Below are 21,789 nucleotides of genomic sequence, written 5' to 3'. Positions count from 1 at the left end.
CCAAAGAAATGGGAAGCGTGAGGCCGGGCTGGCAGGAGTTGGCATCAGGCTGAATACCCAATAGGCAGTGCTGGGTTTGGAGGGCAGTGGGAGGAGCCTCATGTCAGCTGCTTTACTCATCAAACCCTCACACAGCATCACATGATGTACAGAGGGGCCGGCGCAGACTCTGGAGGTCCTCTTGAACTCGCCTGCTGTGGTGGTCTGAGCATGTGTCCCCCCCCATACCATCCCCCCACCCCGACTGGTATTTGGCCACTCAAAGACGATGCCCGACCAACCGGGCATTTCAAGCTACAGTAAAAACACAAAAGTGTCTCCTAATCGGGCACTTCCTAGAAGAAGGAAGCCCACCACTTGATGGGTACAGCCACAAAGACCCCAGCATGTCGTGTATCACCAGGCCGGGGGTCCAAACACACACACACACGTCCTCGACACAAACTTGGAAACGTCGTTTATTTCAACTGAGGTCAAAGATGAGCAACAAAACAAAAAGAGGAGCAAAGTGAACGAACAGACGCCAGGAGCTGCTCTGCCAGGCTGGGTACCCTCACCCAGCACACGAGTGGGCCGCCTCAGGTCTGTCCATTCACTAAACAAACAGAAGGGCAGCCAAGGAAGTGACAGGGATTGTCCCAGAGGACTGCGGCTGCACCAGCCCACTGTGTAAACTCTGCCATCCCCGGGCACCATTCAGGTGTGCCAGCTGCCATCCTTCACCTGACCCCTTTGATGCCCACTCCACTGTACGGCTAAGCCCACCACGAGGTCCCTGTCTCTTCTCAACATTCCTGACTTGCATTTCAATCACCAAACCTGCCCGGGCGCCTGTGGCAAAGCTCTGCTCCTGGTGGGCTACACAAAAGACACAAGGGGGTTCAAAGCTGACCAACATGATTGGGGGGGGGTGTTGGGGGGCAATGACACCTCAGTAAAAACAACACACTGCAGTCACGGGCACAGGCCCAACACTTGGCGTAGTCGTGCCACCAGTGCCAGTGTCAAAACAGTTCTCGTCTCCTCCCTGGCATGCAGAGGCTGCGATTCTCTTGTGGGATGCCAGGGGGCGATGACGGGGGGCTCAGTCTCTACAGCATGAAGGGCAGGATGGGGGAGCGCAGTGGCGGGTAATCACGGAACTCCTTCAGGTAACTGCGGTGCTTCCCCTTCGCCCAGATGGTCATCTGAATGAAGCCCACCAAGGTGAAGAAGGCCACAGGCAGACACTGCGTCATCACTGTGAATCCCACCCAGGAGCCCACCTGTGGGGACAATCAAGAAAAAAAAAAAAATCATTGACACAAGCAGACAGAAGGCCTAAGACACCCTGAAAACACAGGGCAGCATCCTGGGTACACATGGCACCCACAGCGGTGGTCATAACCACTGGTCACGGTGCACCCAACTACCCCCATAGCCCCCCATTTCATGTGCACTCAATACCAGGACAATCTGTGGGCAGCAGGGGGCAAACTATGCCAATCTCTACATGTGGGCTGTGGCTTCAAACCACACAGCATGTGACTGCATGAGGGGCACTCTCTGTAGAAGGCATGAGGAGGACCACCCCCCGTGATGCCACCCAGGAGACGGGCACAGCGCTCACCTCGTAGGTGTAGTTTGGGCAGGAGACCAACAGGAAGAGCCAAGTGAAGGGGTTCTTGGTGGGGTATGGGATCTTCCTGGTCTTGGAGCCTGCAACAGACAGTCAAAGGTGAAAGGTCAGGGCTGGGCAGTGCCACAAGCGGGCCTCAACAAGGTGCCTGGCACCTTACCTGGAGGCCGGAGGTTCCTCAGCGCGATGTGGATGGAGAAGTTGCCGATCTGACAGAACTGCAGGGAGGGACAAGAGGGGCGGAGATGAGGACGACGAAGAGGAGGAAGGCCACCGCGTCCAGGGGCTCGGCCCACAAGCAGCAGTGACCCACCTCAGTTGGCACTACCTACCAGAAAGATGACAAGCGCCATTTTAATCTGCTGTTCACCGTAAGCTGCAGGAAAATGAAAGAGAAAGGAATCAGCCAAGTGGCATCAGTGCCAGCTAGTGAGCATGGCATGCTGGGTGAGCCTGGCACCTACCCGGCGGCGTGTACAGAGGGTGGTTTATGTAGTAGGCCATCCACGCTGCAAAGCCCCAGTAGTAGGCACAGTTCTGCAGAAAGAGCAGCAGTTGGTTACATGAAGCCAAAGCACGCGTCCGGCCCGCTAACTCTGGGCATTTCGTACCTTGAAGATGTTCCTCAGTGGCATGGTGCCATGCGAGAAGCGGTGCACAAACAGCGTCTCCAGCAGCCGCTTGACGTAGTGGAAACTGTGGCACATGCAGGCGAGGCTGATGGATTGAGAGGAAGAGAATGACGTTAGACTGAGGCCGGGCACCTGCAGACCCCCAGCAGGCACCGCCACCCAACCACACGTCCACTTACTGCACGACCCAATGCTTGCTCGTGGTGAAGTCATATTTTGGGCTGTAGATGAAGGGCACCCTGAAGTAGAACATCAGGTAGATGAGAAGAGGCCCGGCGTACTCGGTGAGGAAGACCTATGGCGAGAGAAGGCCGCGTGAGGCCAGTGGACACCGGACGCCAGGGAGCTAGCTGCCACAGACGGGCACTCACCGTCACCCAGCTGATCTGCGCTCCCAGGTCCCTGAAGTACAGCGTAGCTGTCGTGCCAACTGGCAGGTTCTGCAAGATGTCTTCGTCTTTAAGGGACTTTCCCTCTGTGGAAATAAAATGCAGACATCTGGTGAGGGGCCAATGGGCGGAGCTCCACGAGTGTGGGCACCCAGCATCCTGGGCACAGAGATGACACCACCCAGACTGTCACTTCTGATGTTGGTTGGCTTTTGACCCGCCATTTTGTGCCTCATTTCCTTACTGTGAGTGCCAACTCACCGTCACCATCAGGTGCCAGCTGCAAGTCACACGACAGCAGGCAGTTTTACCAGTCTGACAATCAACTTGGATGGTGCCAACATCTCCCACACCCAGCTTTTGGATTCTGAGAGCAGTCAGTGCTGCAAGGGGCTTTTAGATCTGTCAGATCTCAGGAGACACCCATCAGTGCCATTCAGTGCCCGGGTCACACCAGTCCTTTAAATACGCACTGCACCCCAAAGTGACCCACTGCCCATGACCAGCCCGAGCTGGACAGAAGACAAGGTCATGTTTCAAGGGGTTTGTTTTGAACACGGTGCTGTGAGAAAGTATTTGCCCCCTCTCCAATGTCCCTGACTTGTGAATTTGTCACAATGAATGACTTCGTAACTCGAGGAAGCACACGTCACCACCTCTGAAAAGCCACTTAGACGACTGAAGCACTTGTACTGGCACTGTGAAATAGTAATCGCCCCCTTAGTTCCTCACTTGGAACAACCCCCCACAAGTTAACCCGCACCACTAGCTTTCTAGAAATCAGCGGAAAAAAAGTCATTGAAACGTCCCAAGCAGGAAAGGAGCAGAATGGCATCTGCAGGGTGCCACAGAGGACATCAGGAACAAAGGGCAGCCTGCCAAAATGACCGCAAGGGCACAGCGAGGACTCCTTTAAGGACCTCTAGCCTCAAGAACAGTGGGATTCATGAAACAGGAAACTGGCAGACAAGGGGTACGTCGTCTCAATGACGTAATGGCAGCCAAGGCCAAAGTCGAACTCTGCGGACAGCACGGCCCCCTCTGTGTGTGGAGCTTCAGACCCACCATCCAGTAAACCTGGCGCTCGGCATCAGTGGTCAGGACATCCTGAAGGACCACTTGGGTGGGGGGCTATGTGGCAGGAGCCAAAGAAAGGGCCCAGAAATGGCAACCTGAACCTGACACAAGTAGCTGGCGCTCACCAACCTCACCAACGTGTCTGTGGTAAAGTGGGCCAGGTGACATCACATGACAGGAAGGTGTCATGCATTGTACCTCTGGGGACGAGGACTCCTGGTGGGTGGGGGGGTATTCACACTGATCCCCTTCTCGGAGATCCGAGGCCATGCATTGTGTCAAATATGCAGAGACGAGGTGGGCGGGCACTGGGGGGCTATAGGGGGGTGTCGACTGTTCAAAATTCAGAACATGAAACCCAAAAGTGACAGAAATAAATGGAGAGCGTCGAGCAGTGAAGCAGAGACACACGTCTGATGGTGGGCTTCCTCCATGACCACCCAACAGCAAACACAAAGCCAGCTGGTGCAGCTCAGACTGGCACAACTCCATTCCTTCACTTTTGTTTTCCCACAGGCGGTGCACTTACTGGGGTCCAGCCGGATGGACTGCCGCGCTGGGTACCACTGGGCATCTGAAAGCAAACAAATAAACAAAAGAGTCAGAGCCCCCAGAGATGCCCGCACTCGGTGTGCCACACGATGGTAGCAGCCTGAGTTTTGCCCTCCTTTTCAGGCCACACGTAAACGAGAAATCAGAAATGAGAGTACAAAGAAATAAAGAGGGTCTTACGAGATTTGTGGAACATCCCTTTGATCTCCCCGACTGTGGCGGTGGGCTCCACCTGCAAAACACAAGCACAGGGTCTGAGCTGGGGGTCCCCACACGAGGCTTGCCAGCAGGGCGGCGCTGTGACGCACCACACAGCCAGCCGATGCCAAGAAGCCTGGCACGCCTTGGGCACATCACTCCACTCTCAGTTCAGGAGGCCCCCGTGAGCGGCAGCAAGACCACCAGGACAGGGTCCAGTCCACAAGCAACAGGCAACCTTGAGCTGAAGAGACCCTCGAGAGTCGAGCCAAGTGTGGCATCAGGACCCCCAGAGCACTCGTTTCCCCTACCCCACGGTGGCGAGTCCTCAAAGCTTCAGAACACAAGTAAGTGGGCCGGGGGCCTGTGATTCCCCGCCCCCCACAAAAAGGGGCATCCCAAATGAAAAAGGCGTGCGACCCCGGGGGGCTTACCTTGTCCAGGAAGCACAGCTTCTCCTTGGTCTTGGCATCCAGGATCTCCACCTCAAAGAAAACAACAGCTTTTTTAGCTTTCTTGGGTTTGGAGGGGCGCTTCTGTGCCACGGGCGCCGCCATCCCGTTGGCAGCCTTCTTGGGGGGCTGACTCGCCTCTAAAGCCACCGAGTTGATATCCATATTCCCACAAAGCCCACGCCTGCCTGCCTGACCGGTGCCCCCTGCTCGTCTCGTCGTCGGACTGCGGCGGTCCCAGCACGGCGGGCCAAGGCGGGGGTTGGGGGGCAGGAGGCACATTTCTGCTCCTTGCTGCTTCTGCACTGCGCTGAAGGTGAAACTCGATAGCTCGCCGGGGGGCTAAAAATAGCCCACCCGGGCACCGTCCCGAAGGCAGGCTGACTTACAAGATGGACTCGGAGGCGCTGACTGATGAAGCGCAGACGTGCTGCCACCTTAGATTGGCTGGCAGCTGTGCCCGCACTGTAGGACCAGGGGGCAGAAGAGAGGGTGGGTAAGAACAGGGGGCCGAATCCCACCATGCGCTATGCCCACCTCAGGCTGGCCAGTCCCGGGATGTCCAATGCACTTCTGGGCACACCATTGTGCTGGGATTACAGCATACGTACCTGCCCAGTCTAATTCCTGGCAGTACTGGGCACAAAGTGGATGCCAGTCCATCACATGACAAACCTTCACACTTGGCCAGTTACGAGTCACCTCAACACAACAATTTTGGGGATGCGAGAGGAAAAGCCCCCCGAGACACAAGGAGAACATGCCAACAATGCTGGCTCAATGGCAATCACCATGCCACCCTGCTGCCCATGACAAGCAGCAGGATGGCAATGCCCACCCTTTGGTGCAACAGCTATGTGACTATGGAGCTCCTGACATCTGTGGGACCCCAGAGGGCAACAGTAGGCAGCTGTGCCGATTGAACTGATGCCAGGTCAGCATCCATGCCAGCAGTCCACTGGGCACCGCCCCTCTTACTTTTTTTCATTTTCTTTCAAATTTTGAACTGCATGTGCACTACGGTGGCACTGAAATTCAAGCAACAGAGGGAGGCGGGTGACACCATTAAAAGGGCACCGTGTGTGGTGAACAAAAGTGAAAGGGCACAAACGGTACCAACGAAGGAAGAAGACGTGCAGAACTGAGGAGCTGCCCTGACACAGAGACTGGCAGCCCACCGAACAATTAGACGGACATGTCACTGCCCTGGGCATGCAGTCACATGACGTCACCTCAAATGTCCCACATTATTAGCACTGCTGAAGACAAGAGGGCCGTCTGAGGCCAGCGGGCACTGCCATCCACTGCCATTTGTGGGTGCTGGCTGGCTGGCCGAGAGAATCGCCAGTATGTGCCACTCACTCGCACCCCAGACTCGCGGAATGGGTTTCTGTGTTTTCTTGCCCAGGAGACCAGTGTGGGCTCAGAGCCCCCTCACCACTTCATGTACGTGTGCCCAGCTATCGGACCCCCCATTCAGTTCGGATTCCACTGCACTTTACCAGGCTGATGGGGGCTCGACACCGGTGGGCCATAGCAGGTCTAACAGGGGGCTCACTAGCCGAATTGCCCTGTAAATGCCAAACCAAAGCACACTTGTGTGGTGAACTTGCCACGGTGTGCGGCCACAGCCTGTGTATGTGAAGCATGAAATGCCAGCTCTGCCATGACAGGAGATGCCAGTGTGGATGCCAAGCACTGCCACCTCAGTTTGTTCCCAAGAAGTGCCGCCGTTTGTGAATGTGGGCTGGCAGCCTGGACTGTGACCTCGTGGTGGGATTGCATTCCAAGAACTCTCGCTTCCTGTGCCGTGACGGCCTCTCACCTTCCAGGGTGCCGTCTGCAGATTATTTATAGACCACCCGCCCGCCCGCCGCCAGCGCAGGCACAAGCTCAGAAGGCGGACGGGCGCAAGGCTGGCACATCACTTAGGTAAGAGTGGCGCCGTGCTGGGAGAGCGCAGCGGACTGAGGAGAGCTCAGAGCTGTGGTGGGTGGTCTGGGGGGCTGTGGGGGTCCGCCTGCTTCGGGATGCCCTGGACCCACAGAATACGTGAAGTGGAGGTCCGCAGTACACGGGCCTGTCAAACCGGGCCAAGCGGGTCAGAAGGACACGCCCCCAATAGGGTGGGCACATCTCGATACTTTGACGGTGACATAAAGGACGTGTTTGTTAAAAGCTCGTTGAGAGGACAACACGAGATCAACGGAAAAGTAAAAGAACAGAAAAGTCGCCAATCCGAGTAACCCTGGGCACAAACGGAGAGGAGGGGAGAGGAGGGGGGCACCTTGGCACGGCCTCCACGGTTTACACAGCAGAAACACTCGAGTGCCAAACACAAAGGCGACCTGAGCTACAGGGCCGGAGCGTTGTGGGCACAGCGAGCTGATCTGGGCTGGGGTGGGCACTGATGGAGTCAAAACCCAAAGGGTCCGTCAAGTACCACACAGGAAAGTAAAAACGATGAAAACGATAAAACCGACCGCTAAAAAGCACCAAGTGGCTCCAGGGGGGCGGGTCCCCTCCTTTGTGTCCTCACAGTGGGCCGAGGAGCTGCCGGGTGGTCTTTGTGACGTCGTCCTTTCAGCAGAGCCACACGATGACGATGGTCCACCACAAGGCTGCTTCATCTCCGGCAGCAATGGGCTCGCTTTGTGCACAGGCGGTGGTCTACCCTGGGGGGCTACAGGAGCCTGACTGACAAACTCATCGTTAAAACAACACCCAAGATATCCCGGTAGGTGCCACGTATCCAAAGACCCCAAGTGAAGACCACCCGCATGACATCCCCTACCTCAGCGGCTTCAAGTGGAGAATCAAGCTGGGCAGAAGGCTGGCACAGCAGCCTCACCCACATGTCCATCCAGGCCAGCAGGGATTGGCATTTAAGATCCAAAGTGACAGGAAATGCCCGCACCCAAGAGAAACATGGACGTCCAATCGGGCGAGCTTGTGAGGAGACCCCACCCGTAGAGTCCAGGTGGGCATCCAGCACCATACACCGAGAAACTTGAGGAGACTCTGCGACGTGTAAAAACAATCGGCGCCATCCTGCTGTGCCAACACAGCCAGTCAGGGCTTGGTGTGTAGGAGCCCCCCTGAGATACGGAGACCACCAATGTCGTAACGTGCCAGCAGCATGGCGGCTCAGTACAGGGCAGCGTGAAGGGTGCGCAGAGGCAGCCGTGTAGCACCAGCCACATGCCCTAAAAGAGGAGACAATGTGCCAACTGCAGGTGAGCGCCAGGCCTGTGCCAGCAGACAGCTGCTTCAGTGGCCCACCAGGACAACACCTCATTTATGGGCTTGGATCTGAATGATGAATCAGGGCACCCCACACTGTAGCGCCCAGTAAGCCACCCCAGAGTCGTCACCAACGCTGCCCACACGCTGGGGAGGGATGACTGGGCAGCCTCTGCCTTTAGTCGCAGTGCCCGTCCCGTCGGTGGTCTTTGGTCAGAATAATAAAAACGGAGCGAGACGCACGAACACAAACGCACGATCAGCAGGAGCCCAAAGGCTTCAAAGAGACCACCCGCCGCCGTGAAACTTCTAGAACGCCATCACCGCGCCCGCTTCTCTGTCACAGGCCTCGCCATCCACAGGCACACGCCGGAGGCCTTTCAAGATGGCGCTTGGTGGCTGAGAGGGGGGTTTGCTCCAACAAGAAAACGTTTTCGTTTAATGCAGAGACCCCGCACTTTGGCGAGTCCTCTGACGCACCGCGTATCACGTTGGCAGCCACACTGGCACCTGGGGACTCTCTAATTTTACCACGCTAAGTGCACTCCCTAAAATCGGAGGTACCTTGTAGCTGGCGCACAGAACAGAGAAGTCCTTCACGGCCCTTCAGACTCCCACTGTGGGCTCTGCGCCCGCGATACCAAGGTGGGCCGCCCTGCCACTGCCGACTCGCAGTCGACGAGTTAAACCCTGAAAGAAGCAGTGACGCCTTACAGCGCCCATCCCACCCAACGCCAGGACGGGAGGCCCACCAGCTCTGCGTGTGGCGGGCAGTGAGGGGGACGAGAAATGTGTCCTGGCTGAACTGCCCACCTAATCAGCCCCCATCTCCCCCACCCCCTTCAGTGTGGCGAGCACACTGGTCCAAAAATGGCTGCCGTCATGTCGTCCAGGTGGGTGCTGCCCATTAGTGGTGGTGGAAGTGGCTGCCCACTATACGTCTGCCACAGGAATGTACCCCATTATTATTATTACTATTTGCAAATAAAAATGGGCCACAAAGGGGTCTCAAACCCTCACAGTGAAGGCCATGCCCACCCCAACTGCGCCCACACCCGTACTGTCTGTCCGGCTCACCCGCACACCCCTAGTCCGGGCACTCTGGCAATGACTCAAGGGCACGGTATGCCATGCATACCAACGGAAAAAACTACACGTCAGTAGGCGGGCTGGAGGACAAATGTGACCCTGAGTGTGCCACGAGTGCCACAAGCGCAGAGCACATGATGGCAGGAAATTCCCGGCCAGTGACTCAGGGCCAGTGTGACCGTCAGAGCAGCAGGTGGGTGCCGTTCAGGCAGCGAGCCCACCCAACACACGAGCTGCGTGGGTAGCGCCACCTACAGACTGTGCGGAGCGCGTTGTGCTGCCCCTCCGGCCTCTGCCGAGTTATAAATAAGATCAGCGCCTGCGTGCCCGCCCACCCGCACTGGCAAGCGGAGGTCAGAGACCCGGAGAGAGGCCTGCAACCTTATCCTGCCCCGGAGGGGCCGCGTAACCCGATGCCCTCCTCTCTGCTGACTTCACATCAACAGCTTCCATTCCAGAAGGCTGAAAGAGGACATTAACAGGTTGTTGGCAGCCGTCACATCAACGCCAGGCAGGGCAAGCACGGAACGGCCACCGCAGGGCGCGTCACTCTGCCACCAAGTCAAAGCCACCGCCGTTTGATCCTCTGAACGGGCCAGCGTGCCAGCTCTTTACCGATTCAAGCCAACAGCAGGCACAACGGGGCACCGGGGGCACATAACCCACCGAGTACAATGTGGGCAACTGGTGAAGATGGGACATGGCCACCTCTGTAAAATGCCACATGTGCCACACATTAATTAAATGGAGGACCCCGCATGTGAACAAATGCATGGGGGCTTCAGGCGGACCTCCTGCACTGCCGTTACAGTAGTGGGGGCCGAAAAGGGCACAGCGCAAAATAAAGAGCGAGGGCGGCATGCGGCTCAGGATGGCACTTTGCCAGGCAGGCTTGACTCCCGAGTTTACGAGGCGCGTTACCATCAGCGCGGGGTCTCTACTTGGCGTGTCACCGCTGACACTGCCCTGCTCTCGTTGTCATCACCTCGCCGTCCACGCGCTCCTCACCCCGAGAGGTCACTGCTGTCCTCGTCCCATGCCACTCAGCTAACACGACACCGGGACACCTCCACCTTTTGTGCTCTCGCCTGAAGACCCCCACGTTCAACAGAAGGTGACAAACCGAGACCCTCACTTTGACAAAGGAGACCCAGTGCAGTTTTCACAGCCGTCTTGGTCACCTGGCGTGCGTTTGCCAGCCCCAGCAGTGCCCCCATTTCTGGTCAGACTGTGTGACCCCCCACTCTTTGTTGTAGTGCACTGCGTCTTTTTGGTGTCTTTGTGACCCACAATCCCCTCGGGGACATTTGCCTAAGCTGCCAGTGACAAGCGATGCTAAGATACCCGACCCGCCACAGAGCGCCATACCCCCTCGAGTGACCCAAACTCACAGCTTAAGATGCCACATTCTCGAGACTCGCCGTGAATGGCATTAGTGACCCTGTGGTAACAAATATTCAAGTACTAAAGGAAACGTCCACTGGGGGGCCGGGGGGGCTCCTGAAATTTACAGAAATGGCTCGTCTGTGACAGGAGCCTCCACCACGATGTCCCCAGGTGACTGGCAGCACTTCTTAAAAATGTTCTTTAATGTCTAAAGTGGAGCGGCACTGGCTGGGCAGACGCACACTGGCATGACGGCCCCTGCTGAACCACACTGACAGACGTGTATAAATGGCGCCATCTAGTGGCACACACACACCTCAAAAGTCGGATGCCATGCAGTTCAAATGTCCCACCTCAACACATGGCACTCATCACTTGGCTGCTGCAAGCTCATGGGAGCTCCAGCACGGGGCACAAGATGGCACAGCGGGTAGGTGGAGCTCAGCAGCAGCTTTAGTCAGCGACAACGGCAAAGACTGGCACAACTGCTGGGCATCCATTTTAGTCACCGGCACACCAGGGTGCTTTACAGCGCAGACCTGCAGGGCATCCTGTTTGTCATACAATGAGTGACATTGAAGATGTTGTCACAAAGAGGGCCAAGTCACAGGCCGGGCACCACATGCTTCACTCTAAGACCCCCCCATCACCACACTGACTGCCTCCGTCGACCCTTTGAGCTTAGCTGGCATGTGCAGGTGGCAATGCATTTGGCAAGTCGCAGCTGAATAGTGACAAATGTCACACGGTGTCGGATGAAATGAGTGACAGGCACACTAATGGGGGGGTTAATTATACAAATACCACTTGAATTAAACTGGGACCAGTTAAAGTAGCATCTCAGATATCATCAGCCAGCCATCTTCCAAACGAGAGCAGAATCACAGGGAGGTGGCACCGAGCACAAGGCAAGGGTGCCACTCTATTGAAGAGTCAACACACACTCAAATGCCAACTCCAGCTCAGCCAACCTGCATGTGGGGGAAACTGGAGAACCCCAAAGAAAGCCACGGTGAGGGCATGCAAACCCCAGCCTGGCACAGACGTCAACCTCGGCCTGGCACAGACATCAGCTTGAACAGCTGTGGCTACACGGGGCACAGGCCACCACAGGTCGTCACACTGGTGATGTGGGGGTGACCCACGTGCCCAGTGAAGAGTGGGGCCCACATCACGCTGTAATAACACATTCAGTCCGATATGCCCAACTGTGCGCCACGGACCACCCGAGCAGACCTCCGGGGTCCTGAAAGGTTAGCATGATGTGCCACGGTGAACACCAAGGGCCTCCCACCCGCAGCTCGGGCACCTCACGTCTCCAAAGTGGCTGGCTGTGCTGCCGTCAGTTATTCTAAAGTCAACTTTACCGCGTGATGGGGTGGGCATCGACTCGCAGGTGGCACCCCCGATGCCACCACATGTTGTCGTATTCGGTCAAAACTGGCACACTACCGTACCCCATAGGGCTTTGCAAAGAACACCCAAATCACGTGACGTCTCGTCTGACAGAGGACTTTTCAGAATTCAGTAACCCAAATGATGTGTGCCATTCCTCAGACAAAATGCCCGTCAGTGCCCCTCTCCTGCTATGACTTTGATGGCAGGTCTCTGCTCACTCACACTGCTGCCAACCTGGCACACAATGCGGCGGCCTCTTCTGTCCCACCTACTTGGGTTAAGTTGCATGGCACTCTGGGTAATGTGCTGTTGGCTCACAGGCTGAAGAGACAAAGGCCGTGCCCCCTTGGCACACCGATTCACAACATGACGTCACGTCTTCCATTTGCTGTTGTTTCTTTATTTGCCTTTGCAAGTTTTCCAGTAATGGACGCCGAAACCGTCTTCTTGGAACTCCACATTCCCTGGCCTACTAGCTCAGCTGGTTCATTGCCCGCTCCTGCTTTGGCACACAATAGCATGGCAGACTCCTTCTGTAAAAGTAAACTGGTGAGGTTTCCAAACAGTGCCAACGTGAAATCCAGAGAACAAACACAAAGTGGTCGACAGCCAACACGTGGAGGGGTCTGGCACAGCTGTTGCCCCCCACAGAGCAGCAGTGCTGCCCTTACTCACCCACCTCAGAGAGCACCACTGATGCCACCCTACACTCCCAATGCGCTTCGTCTCTTTGCTCTTTTGTACTTTCACTTATCTTTGACACTCCTGAACATTAACAATCTGCAGATGGTGTTTTGTATCCAGCGGGATGGCACAACACCCCCACCAGGGGCATCAAAGCACACGCCAGCAGGAAACCAAGCAAGGAACTGTTTGTATGCCACCCTAAGAAATGCCAGGTGCCCTAAAAGCAAAGCGTATTATCGTTGTTATTATTACAAGGGACGGACCGCGTGGCACCGCGGGTTCTTATGTTTGCTGGAGTCGCATCTGTGGAGGCTCGTCAACGGGGGTCTTATCTGCTGCCACAGCAACACGGGCACTTTAAAAATGCTACCAACTTGAAGTCTCTCTCACCCTGGGCTCACAGTAACCCACCTTAACAAAAGGACAAGCCCCCCGGGTGTCTGTGTGTCCGTCCAGCTGCTGTCTCCGCTACACGCCATTTGGTTCTGGAGCTGCGCCGACGCTTGTGGTGTGCCACCTGTTGGATTGAAACATGCCCTGCGTCTTCTTACGGCATACATTCCAACAGATGGCGCACTGCAAACGTTTAGACGGGGACCTCAGCAAGCGAAGGATCCTGCTCGGCTCTTCACTACGCAGAAAATCTTCAGAGCAGGACAAGCACAGAACCGGAACGAGCGTGACAATCCTGGTGCCCGGACCCCCTGCCCCTGCGCCGAACGCTCCCTCGTCTTATTTTACTGCCGTTTGTCTTGACGTTTGCACCATGAAACCCTGGCACCCTCTGCTGGCCGCGTCTCGCCTACACGCACTCAGCTTTCCGTTTTCAGCGACTTTCATTCATCTTCGTCAGACTTCACCTTCGTCGTCTGCCAAGCGCTGGGCCGCCGCCTTCGCTTCTTTTCTGTCACTTTTGTCCTTTTTTCTTCTCTCTTTTCCCTGCGCCGTTCCTCTTAATTCACAGTCTGCTCGGGGCTCCTCATTCCGCCTCTTCACCTGTGCAGGTGGGCAGCGAGTCCACTTTTCACGCATTCTCGTCACTCCTTTCTGTCTCTTCGCCGTTTCTAAAACTCGGAGAGGATTTGTGCCGACCGCATTGCTCTTCTTACGTCTCGCTCTTACAAAGAAATAATCCGAGACTTAAAAGACAAAGAGCAGACGACAAAGTAGAACGTCGTCAAGAATTCAGAAACGCTGGCGCGGCGCACAAGGAGAGGGAGCAGCTTAGAGAAAATGGAGGTAGGAAAAGTCGAAAGGAGAGTAAACAGCACAGGAGCGCAGACAGACGGAAATAAGGGAACAGCGAAAAGAATCTGGGCATCGGGCACATGACAGGAGTGGGTAGAAATCGTTCAGCTTTCAAGTTGAAGTCGGAGACTTGCAGATCGGCTGATTCGTGTTGCCATCAGTCGTGCGTCTTACCAATGAAGGGGCCGATCCGCGAGAACGAAAAGATTTGTCGTTTGGTGAAAGTGAAGTCCACACGCGCGGGTGGCAGAGACACGAAGTGACTGGCACGTAGCGCAGGCGAGCAAAGCCCCCTAGTCGTATACAGAAGTGCCTGTCTGTCTGTCTGTCTGTCTGTCCAGCCCGGAAGTGAGAGGCGGAGTCGGGGTGAGGGCTCCGCCTCTGAGGAAACAGAAAAGTTGCTTAACTGCTAACAACACAAAGCGACGCCAGCACGTCAGCAAAACGAAACCGCAGAAGAAAGATAAAGTCGCTTCACCGCTAACACGGGCACAACGGTACCCCTTTTACTTCTCCTTCCGCCACTCGTGTTGGCAAAACGAAACCGCAGAAGATAAAGTCACTTCGCTGCTAACACGGGCACAATGGTACCCATTTTACTTCTCCTTCCGCCACTGATGCCACCGCGTTGGCAAAACGAAACCGCAGAAGATAAAGTCGCTTCGCTGCTAACACGGGCACAACGGTACCCCTTTTACTTCTCCTTCCGCCACTGATGCCACCGCGTTGGCAAAACGAAACCTCGGAGCAGAGAGATGCCCAGAGTCGTTCCTTTCAGTTACCTGCCATCTCCGCACTCCCCGGCCTTTCACAGATCGCCCGAGTTCTTCTCTCAGCTCAGCTCACAGTTCGTCTACTTCAAGTGACTGCTGAAGGTGTATTTTGTATTTTAAGACATTTTACGTTTCCCTTCCTCTACTAAGCGGGACTGAAGGAGCCCCCCGAGGGGCTTACCTTGTGCTTTACGTACAACAGGACGACCCTGGGCAGCCCTTGATCAGGTGCCCATCCTCTGGCCTCAGAACAGAAGCTTGTCCTTCCACTTCACCTCCCAAAAGGACATCAAGTTGGGTGTGACGGTCCCTGAATGTGCCCGCGCTTCTGTGTGTGCCAGACGTGCCCTTAACATCCGCGACGTACTTGGGTTTTAATGTCGAATTTAAACTCCAAAGATGCTTTGTGATGCCACGTGCTCTACCTGTGCCCGTTCCCTATAGGCGTACATATTTGTCACATCTATTTAGCCAGCCCTTGAAGCTGTGGGGACGGACACCTTACCTCGTGTCTGTACGGTGCGAGGCCCGGCGCCTGAGCTGACTGATCGGTGCCCGCTGGCGTGGGGTGGCACTGCCCTGCACTGCTCATTAATCTCGGAGGAGCAGCTCTTATGCCTTTAAAGTGAAGATATCGCGCGCCCCCTACAGGCCACACCTAAAATATTACAGCTCTGTCACTTCAGTTTACCCACCTCGGCTTCTCTAAGCTTTGCTTAATGCCACTTGTGTGGGTCTCAGTAGCTGAGCTCCTTCAAAAGGTGCCAGCAGGGTCATTAGAACTGCGAGTTGCCACCTAGGAGGACCCTGACCACACTGCATGGCCCAAAGGCTCAAATAAATGAGAGAAAGCGAAAGCCAAGCACAGAGGAGACACCGAGACGGTCTGCTGCCAAACTCCACGGCAAAGCGACGTGTTAGTGCCACACTGACCCAATCCCTCATGGGCACTTTGGCATTTCATACAAGTTACTTTGCTTGTTAACACCCAAAGCCACAGGCCTGGGTCACAGATGTCACTTAATGAAATGGCTGCGGGGGACTCAGAAAGAAGGACTTGACGACGGCAGGGCCCTCGACGGGGCTGAGATCGGACGGACTGGCGCAGGCTGCACTGACAGGGCCCGGTGTGGGTTACACAGGGTTAGATATTTATATCAGTGTGAACATGGAGGCCCGTGCACGTCACATCTGTCACCCTACTGTGAAGTGACTTCCCTCAGATCCATCAGATGGGACGCCATTCCGCACTGTCCTTGTCCCCAACTACGACAGGCGCTCATTAAACGACATTCCTGTGGGTTTCTCCATCGCTCCCATTAATTGACACCCACACTGTCGATCTGCATTTCAAAGCGGAGTCCCATTCGTTTTCCTTCCACGGCCGAGTAGCAAAATGAAAGAAGTTAACAAATGGCCAGTGGGCAGTTTCTGACAATTACAATAGGAAGAAAAGAATAAGCTGGCATTTTGAGCAATACACCAACCTCCATTCATTCATTCACTCATTCATTCATTCATTCAGTCACATTTACCAACAAAATAAACACAAACACAAGTGGAGCGAGGCCACCGTGTCACTGAAGTACACAAAACGGCCATTGTCACCCCTCACGTGCGCCGACTTGCGATTTCTTCGCGGCTTTTGGACATTAAACTCCAAGTGTACTTCCGGCCTACGTGCTGATTTGTGAACCCCTGCACTGCATTACCAATGGCGGAGACGCTCCAATTGTTAAGGTCACTCTTTGTCACCGCGGCCCGCATTTCCGAATACAACACTGCGACACCCTCAGCATGCGACCATTTACCTTTCACGCCACTGTCGCCCATACGCAACAAACAGGTGGACGCGAATGACCGCTGTGACAATCCCCTAAAACACCCAGGCGACATTCTCTCAGTGGTTTGGCGACTTCTTCGCCTGGCCTTGAGCAATCAGCCCACTTAGTGCAGACTTTAACCCACAACAAGAGCGACGGCCTCGACTGTTGATAAGCTGCCATACTCGAACGACTTTTAAGGAGCACAACTGGCACGACAGTGGGCAGAGAACAAGCAAAACCCACAAAAATGAAGCCCAAAAATTTCCCTCACCTCGTAGTGCTTCATCTTGGCCGACAGTTAAGACGCCTCCTCCTCCTCCTCTCGCACCGACCTGACCCCCCGAAGAGCCAATGGGCGCAAAGCAGTGCTTCGCGGCAGCCAATCGGATGGAGGCGCGAGCACGCGCAAGCGTCGGCGGTTGAGCGGTTTGGTGATCAAAGGCAAACGCGTTTAAGAAGTGGCGTCTGTGGATGCCGCGATATAAAAGTCAAATATCAATCCGCTCTCGGTGTATGGAGTTGTTTTTCAATGAATGAACGAACGACGGCGGTGCCACTCAAAGCTTTAGAAAACGACAGGAGGCCCTGCGCCACTCCGTGCAGATTGTCCCTCAGGGCGCACCGTAGCTGTCAAAGCTTAACAATCAAACCCCCCACACCTGCGCGTAGTTTGTCATCGTCGCGCTACGTGCCGTCAGGGGAGGCGCCGGCGCTGAACTTCGCGAGTTTATCCTGCTGAGTCTCAAACGTGTGTCGATTTCGATGATTGTGCGTAAATCTTATGTTTCTGGGCTAAAGGCCGCCTCACCCCTATGAAGATTAAGCAATACTGTACATCTCCAGTACACTTAACTGTGGCGGTGCAGGAAGACCTTGAGAAGAGCACATCGTAACGAGCACTTAATAAACACACGTAAACTTTCATTGAGCCACTGCCAGTGAAGACTTCATGTAGAGCAGCATTGGGGGCAGCCCAGGATGGCGGAGCGTAACGCCGCTCCTCCCAGCTGGGGGTCCCATTTCAGGCCAGTCTTTGTACGCACGTTCGACTAACTGATTTCAGGGTTTAAAGGTTTTATTATTGTGACACGTGAAAAGTTCAAACTTGCCTTCATAGTTGAATCCAATAATAAGCAGTAATAATAAAAAGAAATATAGACGAGCCATATTAAAAGTTAAACAGAAATTCTACTAAACTATTTACGTCACTTGAAAACCAATCCTGTGCTCACTACTTTTAGCAGTCAAACTATCTTAGAGCGACAGAGGATATTTGCACGTATGAAAAACTCGACACTTTTGGAAGTTTTTATTATCTCCGATATTCCTTATTAAACAGATGTATGGCACTGGGAAGAAAGGAGTTTCTGGAGCGATGTGTGTGTGAAGTAGAGTAGAGTGCTGCGTGTAGTGGATGTCAGCCATCAGCCGAGATGATCTCCAGTTTCTTCACCACGGCCCCCTGACACACGCTTACCAAAATCATCGACTTCAGCCCCGATATCTTTACCTGTCTGCGTAGTGAAGCCGACTGCATCAGGCTGCTATAATGCAGAGAAGAAACTACTGCTGGCTGCGTTCAGAGTGGATTGGGGTTTTGGGGGGGTTTGTATTACTATTAGGGGGCTCTGCCCGCTGCTCACTTCGCTCGCCAACCCTCGTGCTGGCACTATGTGCTCGTCACTTTCTGGACCTGCCGCTTGCAACGAATCGGGCTTTGCTTTTGGACAAACATGAATATCAGCTCCGTCTTTGACATCTGCGTCTTTCGAAACTGTTATCGCTGACAGTTGGTTTATTATTTATCTGAGCGTGATGTTTCAGATTTATATAGAAATCCAAGAAAACTTCTTTGTGCGGGTGTTTCAGATAAATTTGGTGTAAAGTGCGATACTTTTGAACGTATGGATTTGTTTCCATCATTGGCTGTAGAATTTCTAATACGTCTGATCGTTTAACTCTTTTGATTCCATGTTGCTTCGCTTCTCCGTGATCATAAATGGAAACCTGACAGAATTGGGGTTTCTTCCTAATTCAACTTGTCGTAGCTTTAATTGTTGCAGGACCCCCAGATTCTCATAGCGTGTGGCCCTGAATCGTGTAAATCTACGTTTTGAGTATTGAATGATGTGAACGCGAGCAGATTATTGTAGACTCGGATATTTCGCCTGATAGTGTTTGTGGATTTCACTTTCACCAAATAACAAATCTTTTCATTCTCGCGGATCGGCCTGACAGCAACACAAATCAGGCGAGATCTGCAAGTCTCTGACTCAAAGTTTAAAGCCGAACAATATCTGCACACTTGTCTCGTATCTCCCGTGTCCACATATTCGATCTCTTTTCGCCGTTCCCGTATTTTCAGCGTTTGTTTTTGATCTTTACTATCAGCTTTTGAAGTTCAGTTCTCTCATAATCTCTGACCTGCTCTGCATGTGGATTGCGCCAACGTTTTTGGACCTCTACTTTGTTTTCTACTCTTTGTCTTTTATTTCCACCCCTGCTAGGACCCGCTAGGTTTTCAGTTCCACTTGGCCCAGGCTGATTATAACTTTCCTTTTCTTCCGAATTTGCACTTGGATTATTATTGTTCTTTTTTTGAATTCTTTTCTCTCCAACGCTTTTGGACTTCTTTTCGATGTGCTGCCCTTTCTTCTTCACTTAGTCATTGACGCTTCATCTAGAATGTAAAAAAAAGTGAATGTCCATAAAAGGACGAAATTGACGGAAACCAACCGATTGCACAGGAACTGCGTCTGACAATGGCATTCACGCAAATGAGAGGTGAGCGGACCGTCGTGAGGTTGAATCTCTTTACACAAAGTCTCGTCTCGCTGGCACAGTCGTCTCCTGTCCCAGGACCTTTTTTATATAATAGAGAGATATTCCATTAAAGATTAATATCTAGGATAGTTCCCAAGTATTTATATTCAGTCGCTGTTTCCAAACAACGATGGGTGACCTGAAGATTTCTGTCTCTTAAAGTCGAATATCATTGCTTTAGTCTTTCTGACGCTCTTATTACGCCGGTTTACTAACACGTCCCCTTGACTTGAGTCGTGGCGTTCATCCTCCGCATCAGTATGGGGCACACTTGACAATGGAGCAGTGCTCATGGGTGAGCAATGGGCGCAGAACTTGGCCCTGTATTTGAGAGAAGCACTCCTGTAAAAGTCTCCTGGACATCGGCCGTCCGTGAACAATTTCAAAGAAAGTCGTGAATCCCTAAAGTAATAAATGGGTTAACATTCCTGCTGTTCGATTTCTCACTCAGTTTATGTGAGTGTGGATGGTATTGAATGCTGAAAAAAAATCCAGAAATGGCGCTCAGGATTTGATGCAGGATACCCAGCAGAGCATCTTCAGCACTTCTGTTCGCACAGTAAGCACGCCGGAGGTTATCTTGAAGCGACCTCAGGTCCGTCATTAAAGAGTTTTGATTTGTGTGCCCTGTGGTGGCCTGTGCAGAGCTCATCCCTAGCCAGTGCCCACTGCTGCCAGTGCCAATGTATCTTTCAAACATTTCACCGATGGTGTCCAGGCCAGGGGAGGAGAACCAAAGTACCAGGGGAGGACGGCAGGGTCATGTGGGGAACGGGCAGAATACAAACGGACAGCCACGTGGCGTGGACTTGATCCCAGGACCACAGAGGTGAGCAGCACAACCGTATGCCACACTTTTAAAACTAACATTCACCAATCTCATCGATCGTACATTTCACACTAGACCTACCAAACAGATCGATAACGTAATTCAATAATCAAACGGACACCTCGGAGGAGATCCGCACCATTTAGGCCTTAAGTGGGCAGAATATCCGCAGGGAAAATGAAAAGCAACAGTTGGCACACTGAGGGTCAGGGCAGCACATTTGCCTTCTGTGTGTGTGCCAAGGTTATTATACTTTTGACTTTTTATATTAGTATTTCTTTCTATATTTTTTCTGACCTTACTGGGGAATTGAGTTTAGTTTCAGTTTTAGTAATTATGGCGTGGAGCTCCTGCAGAGTTCAGTTTTGTGTCACAATCAGACACAACTGTACACGTAACGGATTTGGATACGAGTTTAATGTTCGTGGACGCTGACTGCACTCCATGGTTTTTGTCTGATAAAAACAAGCAGAATCACAACTAGAGACTGAATAGGAACAATTTCACACTATTTTACGATTTTTAAAATATTTTCTATGTCATTTGTGCTGGACAGATTTGCGGTGATTGCTGTCACTTTTTATCTTTTCCTTTTAAGGCCCAGAATGGGCCGAGTTGTAATGAAATGGAAGTGAATTTCAAGGTTTTTTATTCAAAATGTCTACATTTGTTCCTGCCTTGCGCCCTGTGTTGGCTGGGATTGGCTCCAGCAGACCCCCATGACCCTTTGTTCGGATACAGCGGGTTGGATAAGGATGGATAGATGTCTGCAGCACACAACATATCCCGCTCCAAGACAATGTGCTTCTAATGAATGCCTTCAATCGGCCCGGTCTTAGGTATTATGGGGCCCTAGGCGAAAGGGGGGTCCAGGGGCCCCCTGGGAGGGCGGAGCTCTGAGACGCAATGAAAGCATCAGTATCGGCTTCTTTCTTTCACTTAGCTGCTCCAGATTCGTATTTACGCTTGGTGGACATACTGACAGACAGGGGTTTCGTTCGTTCTCGCAACTCAGATTGCGGTTCTGCCTTCCCGCTCCCGTGCCACCTGCTGCCACTGACGAGGTGAAAGGATTTATGAGATCTTGACTTCTTCTTTCTTCTTTGACGGATGATGATGATGAGGGCTGATTCACTGATGTGAACGTTCGACCCATAGAGATCTTCACTCAAACCGCTCTGCTTTTATAGACAGCCGCCCACGCGGACATGATTTAAACATGCGAGGGGAGGAGTGGGCCGGGGGCCTGGCCGCCGTCGATCCGGTCACCTACTTCGCCTATGCCTAAGGCCGGGCCTGCTTCAATGTTGCATTCAAAAATCTCCCATACTGGGCTTTGTTATTTTCTACCAGCCATATTGAGCTCTGATTTCATCTCAGGCACAACCAATTTATAGAGAGAATTGTGCCACCTTGTGCCTAGTGCAGCCATGACAGACCTCACCTTCCGCCACCTTAAAATGAAAGTCGTGGGTCTGATGATGGATGGACGGATTTGAATTTTCAGAAAGAAGACATGGGAGGAGGATTCCAGAGGGGCACAGAGCTCAACAAATGTGGACCTTTGTG

The 21,789-nt window shown here is 53.3% G+C and overlaps 1 protein-coding gene across 2 annotated transcripts; it reads right to left on the bottom strand.

The window, feature by feature from the left end:
* Positions 1 to 440: 440 nt before the first annotated feature.
* tecrb (trans-2,3-enoyl-CoA reductase b) lies at positions 441 to 16,869 on the bottom strand. Of its 2 annotated transcripts, XM_039772429.1 has the most exons (12): positions 16,840 to 16,869; positions 4,901 to 4,951; positions 4,449 to 4,500; positions 4,246 to 4,290; positions 2,622 to 2,725; positions 2,430 to 2,545; positions 2,230 to 2,335; positions 2,083 to 2,155; positions 1,951 to 1,994; positions 1,779 to 1,836; positions 1,610 to 1,698; positions 441 to 1,265 (listed from the first exon to the last, which is right to left on the bottom strand). In XM_039772429.1, exons 1-12 carry the CDS (start codon positions 16,852 to 16,854, stop codon positions 1,092 to 1,094), a joined length of 927 nt encoding a protein of 308 aa, XP_039628363.1. In that variant the 5' UTR covers positions 16,855 to 16,869; the 3' UTR covers positions 441 to 1,091. The 2 variants fall into 2 exon arrangements, with proteins under 2 accessions (XP_039628363.1, XP_039628362.1); XM_039772428.1 differs by lacking the exon at positions 16,840 to 16,869 and having other exon boundaries at positions 4,901 to 5,147.
* Positions 16,870 to 21,789: the final 4,920 nt, after the last annotated feature.

This window comes from Polypterus senegalus, chromosome 12, assembly GCF_016835505.1.
Source record: "Polypterus senegalus isolate Bchr_013 chromosome 12, ASM1683550v1, whole genome shotgun sequence".
Classification (NCBI taxonomy): Eukaryota; Metazoa; Chordata; class Cladistia; order Polypteriformes; family Polypteridae; genus Polypterus; species Polypterus senegalus.
The sequence above is the reverse complement of the archived record's forward strand: the minus strand, read 5'-3'. Positions and strand labels throughout refer to the sequence as shown.

Excerpts from the sequence above, each read along its gene's own strand:
- tecrb (XM_039772428.1), bottom strand. The coding sequence starts at position 5,083 with ATGGATATCAACTCGGTGGCTTTAGAGGCGAGTCAGCCCCCCAAGAAG. Across the intron at positions 2,156-2,229 it reads CACTGAGGAACATCTTCAAG|AACTGTGCCTACTACTGGGG; the intron begins GTACGAAATGCC and ends CTCTTTCTGCAG. Across the intron at positions 1,837-1,950 it reads TGGCGCTTGTCATCTTTCTG|TTCTGTCAGATCGGCAACTT; the intron begins GTAGGTAGTGCC and ends CCCTCCCTGCAG.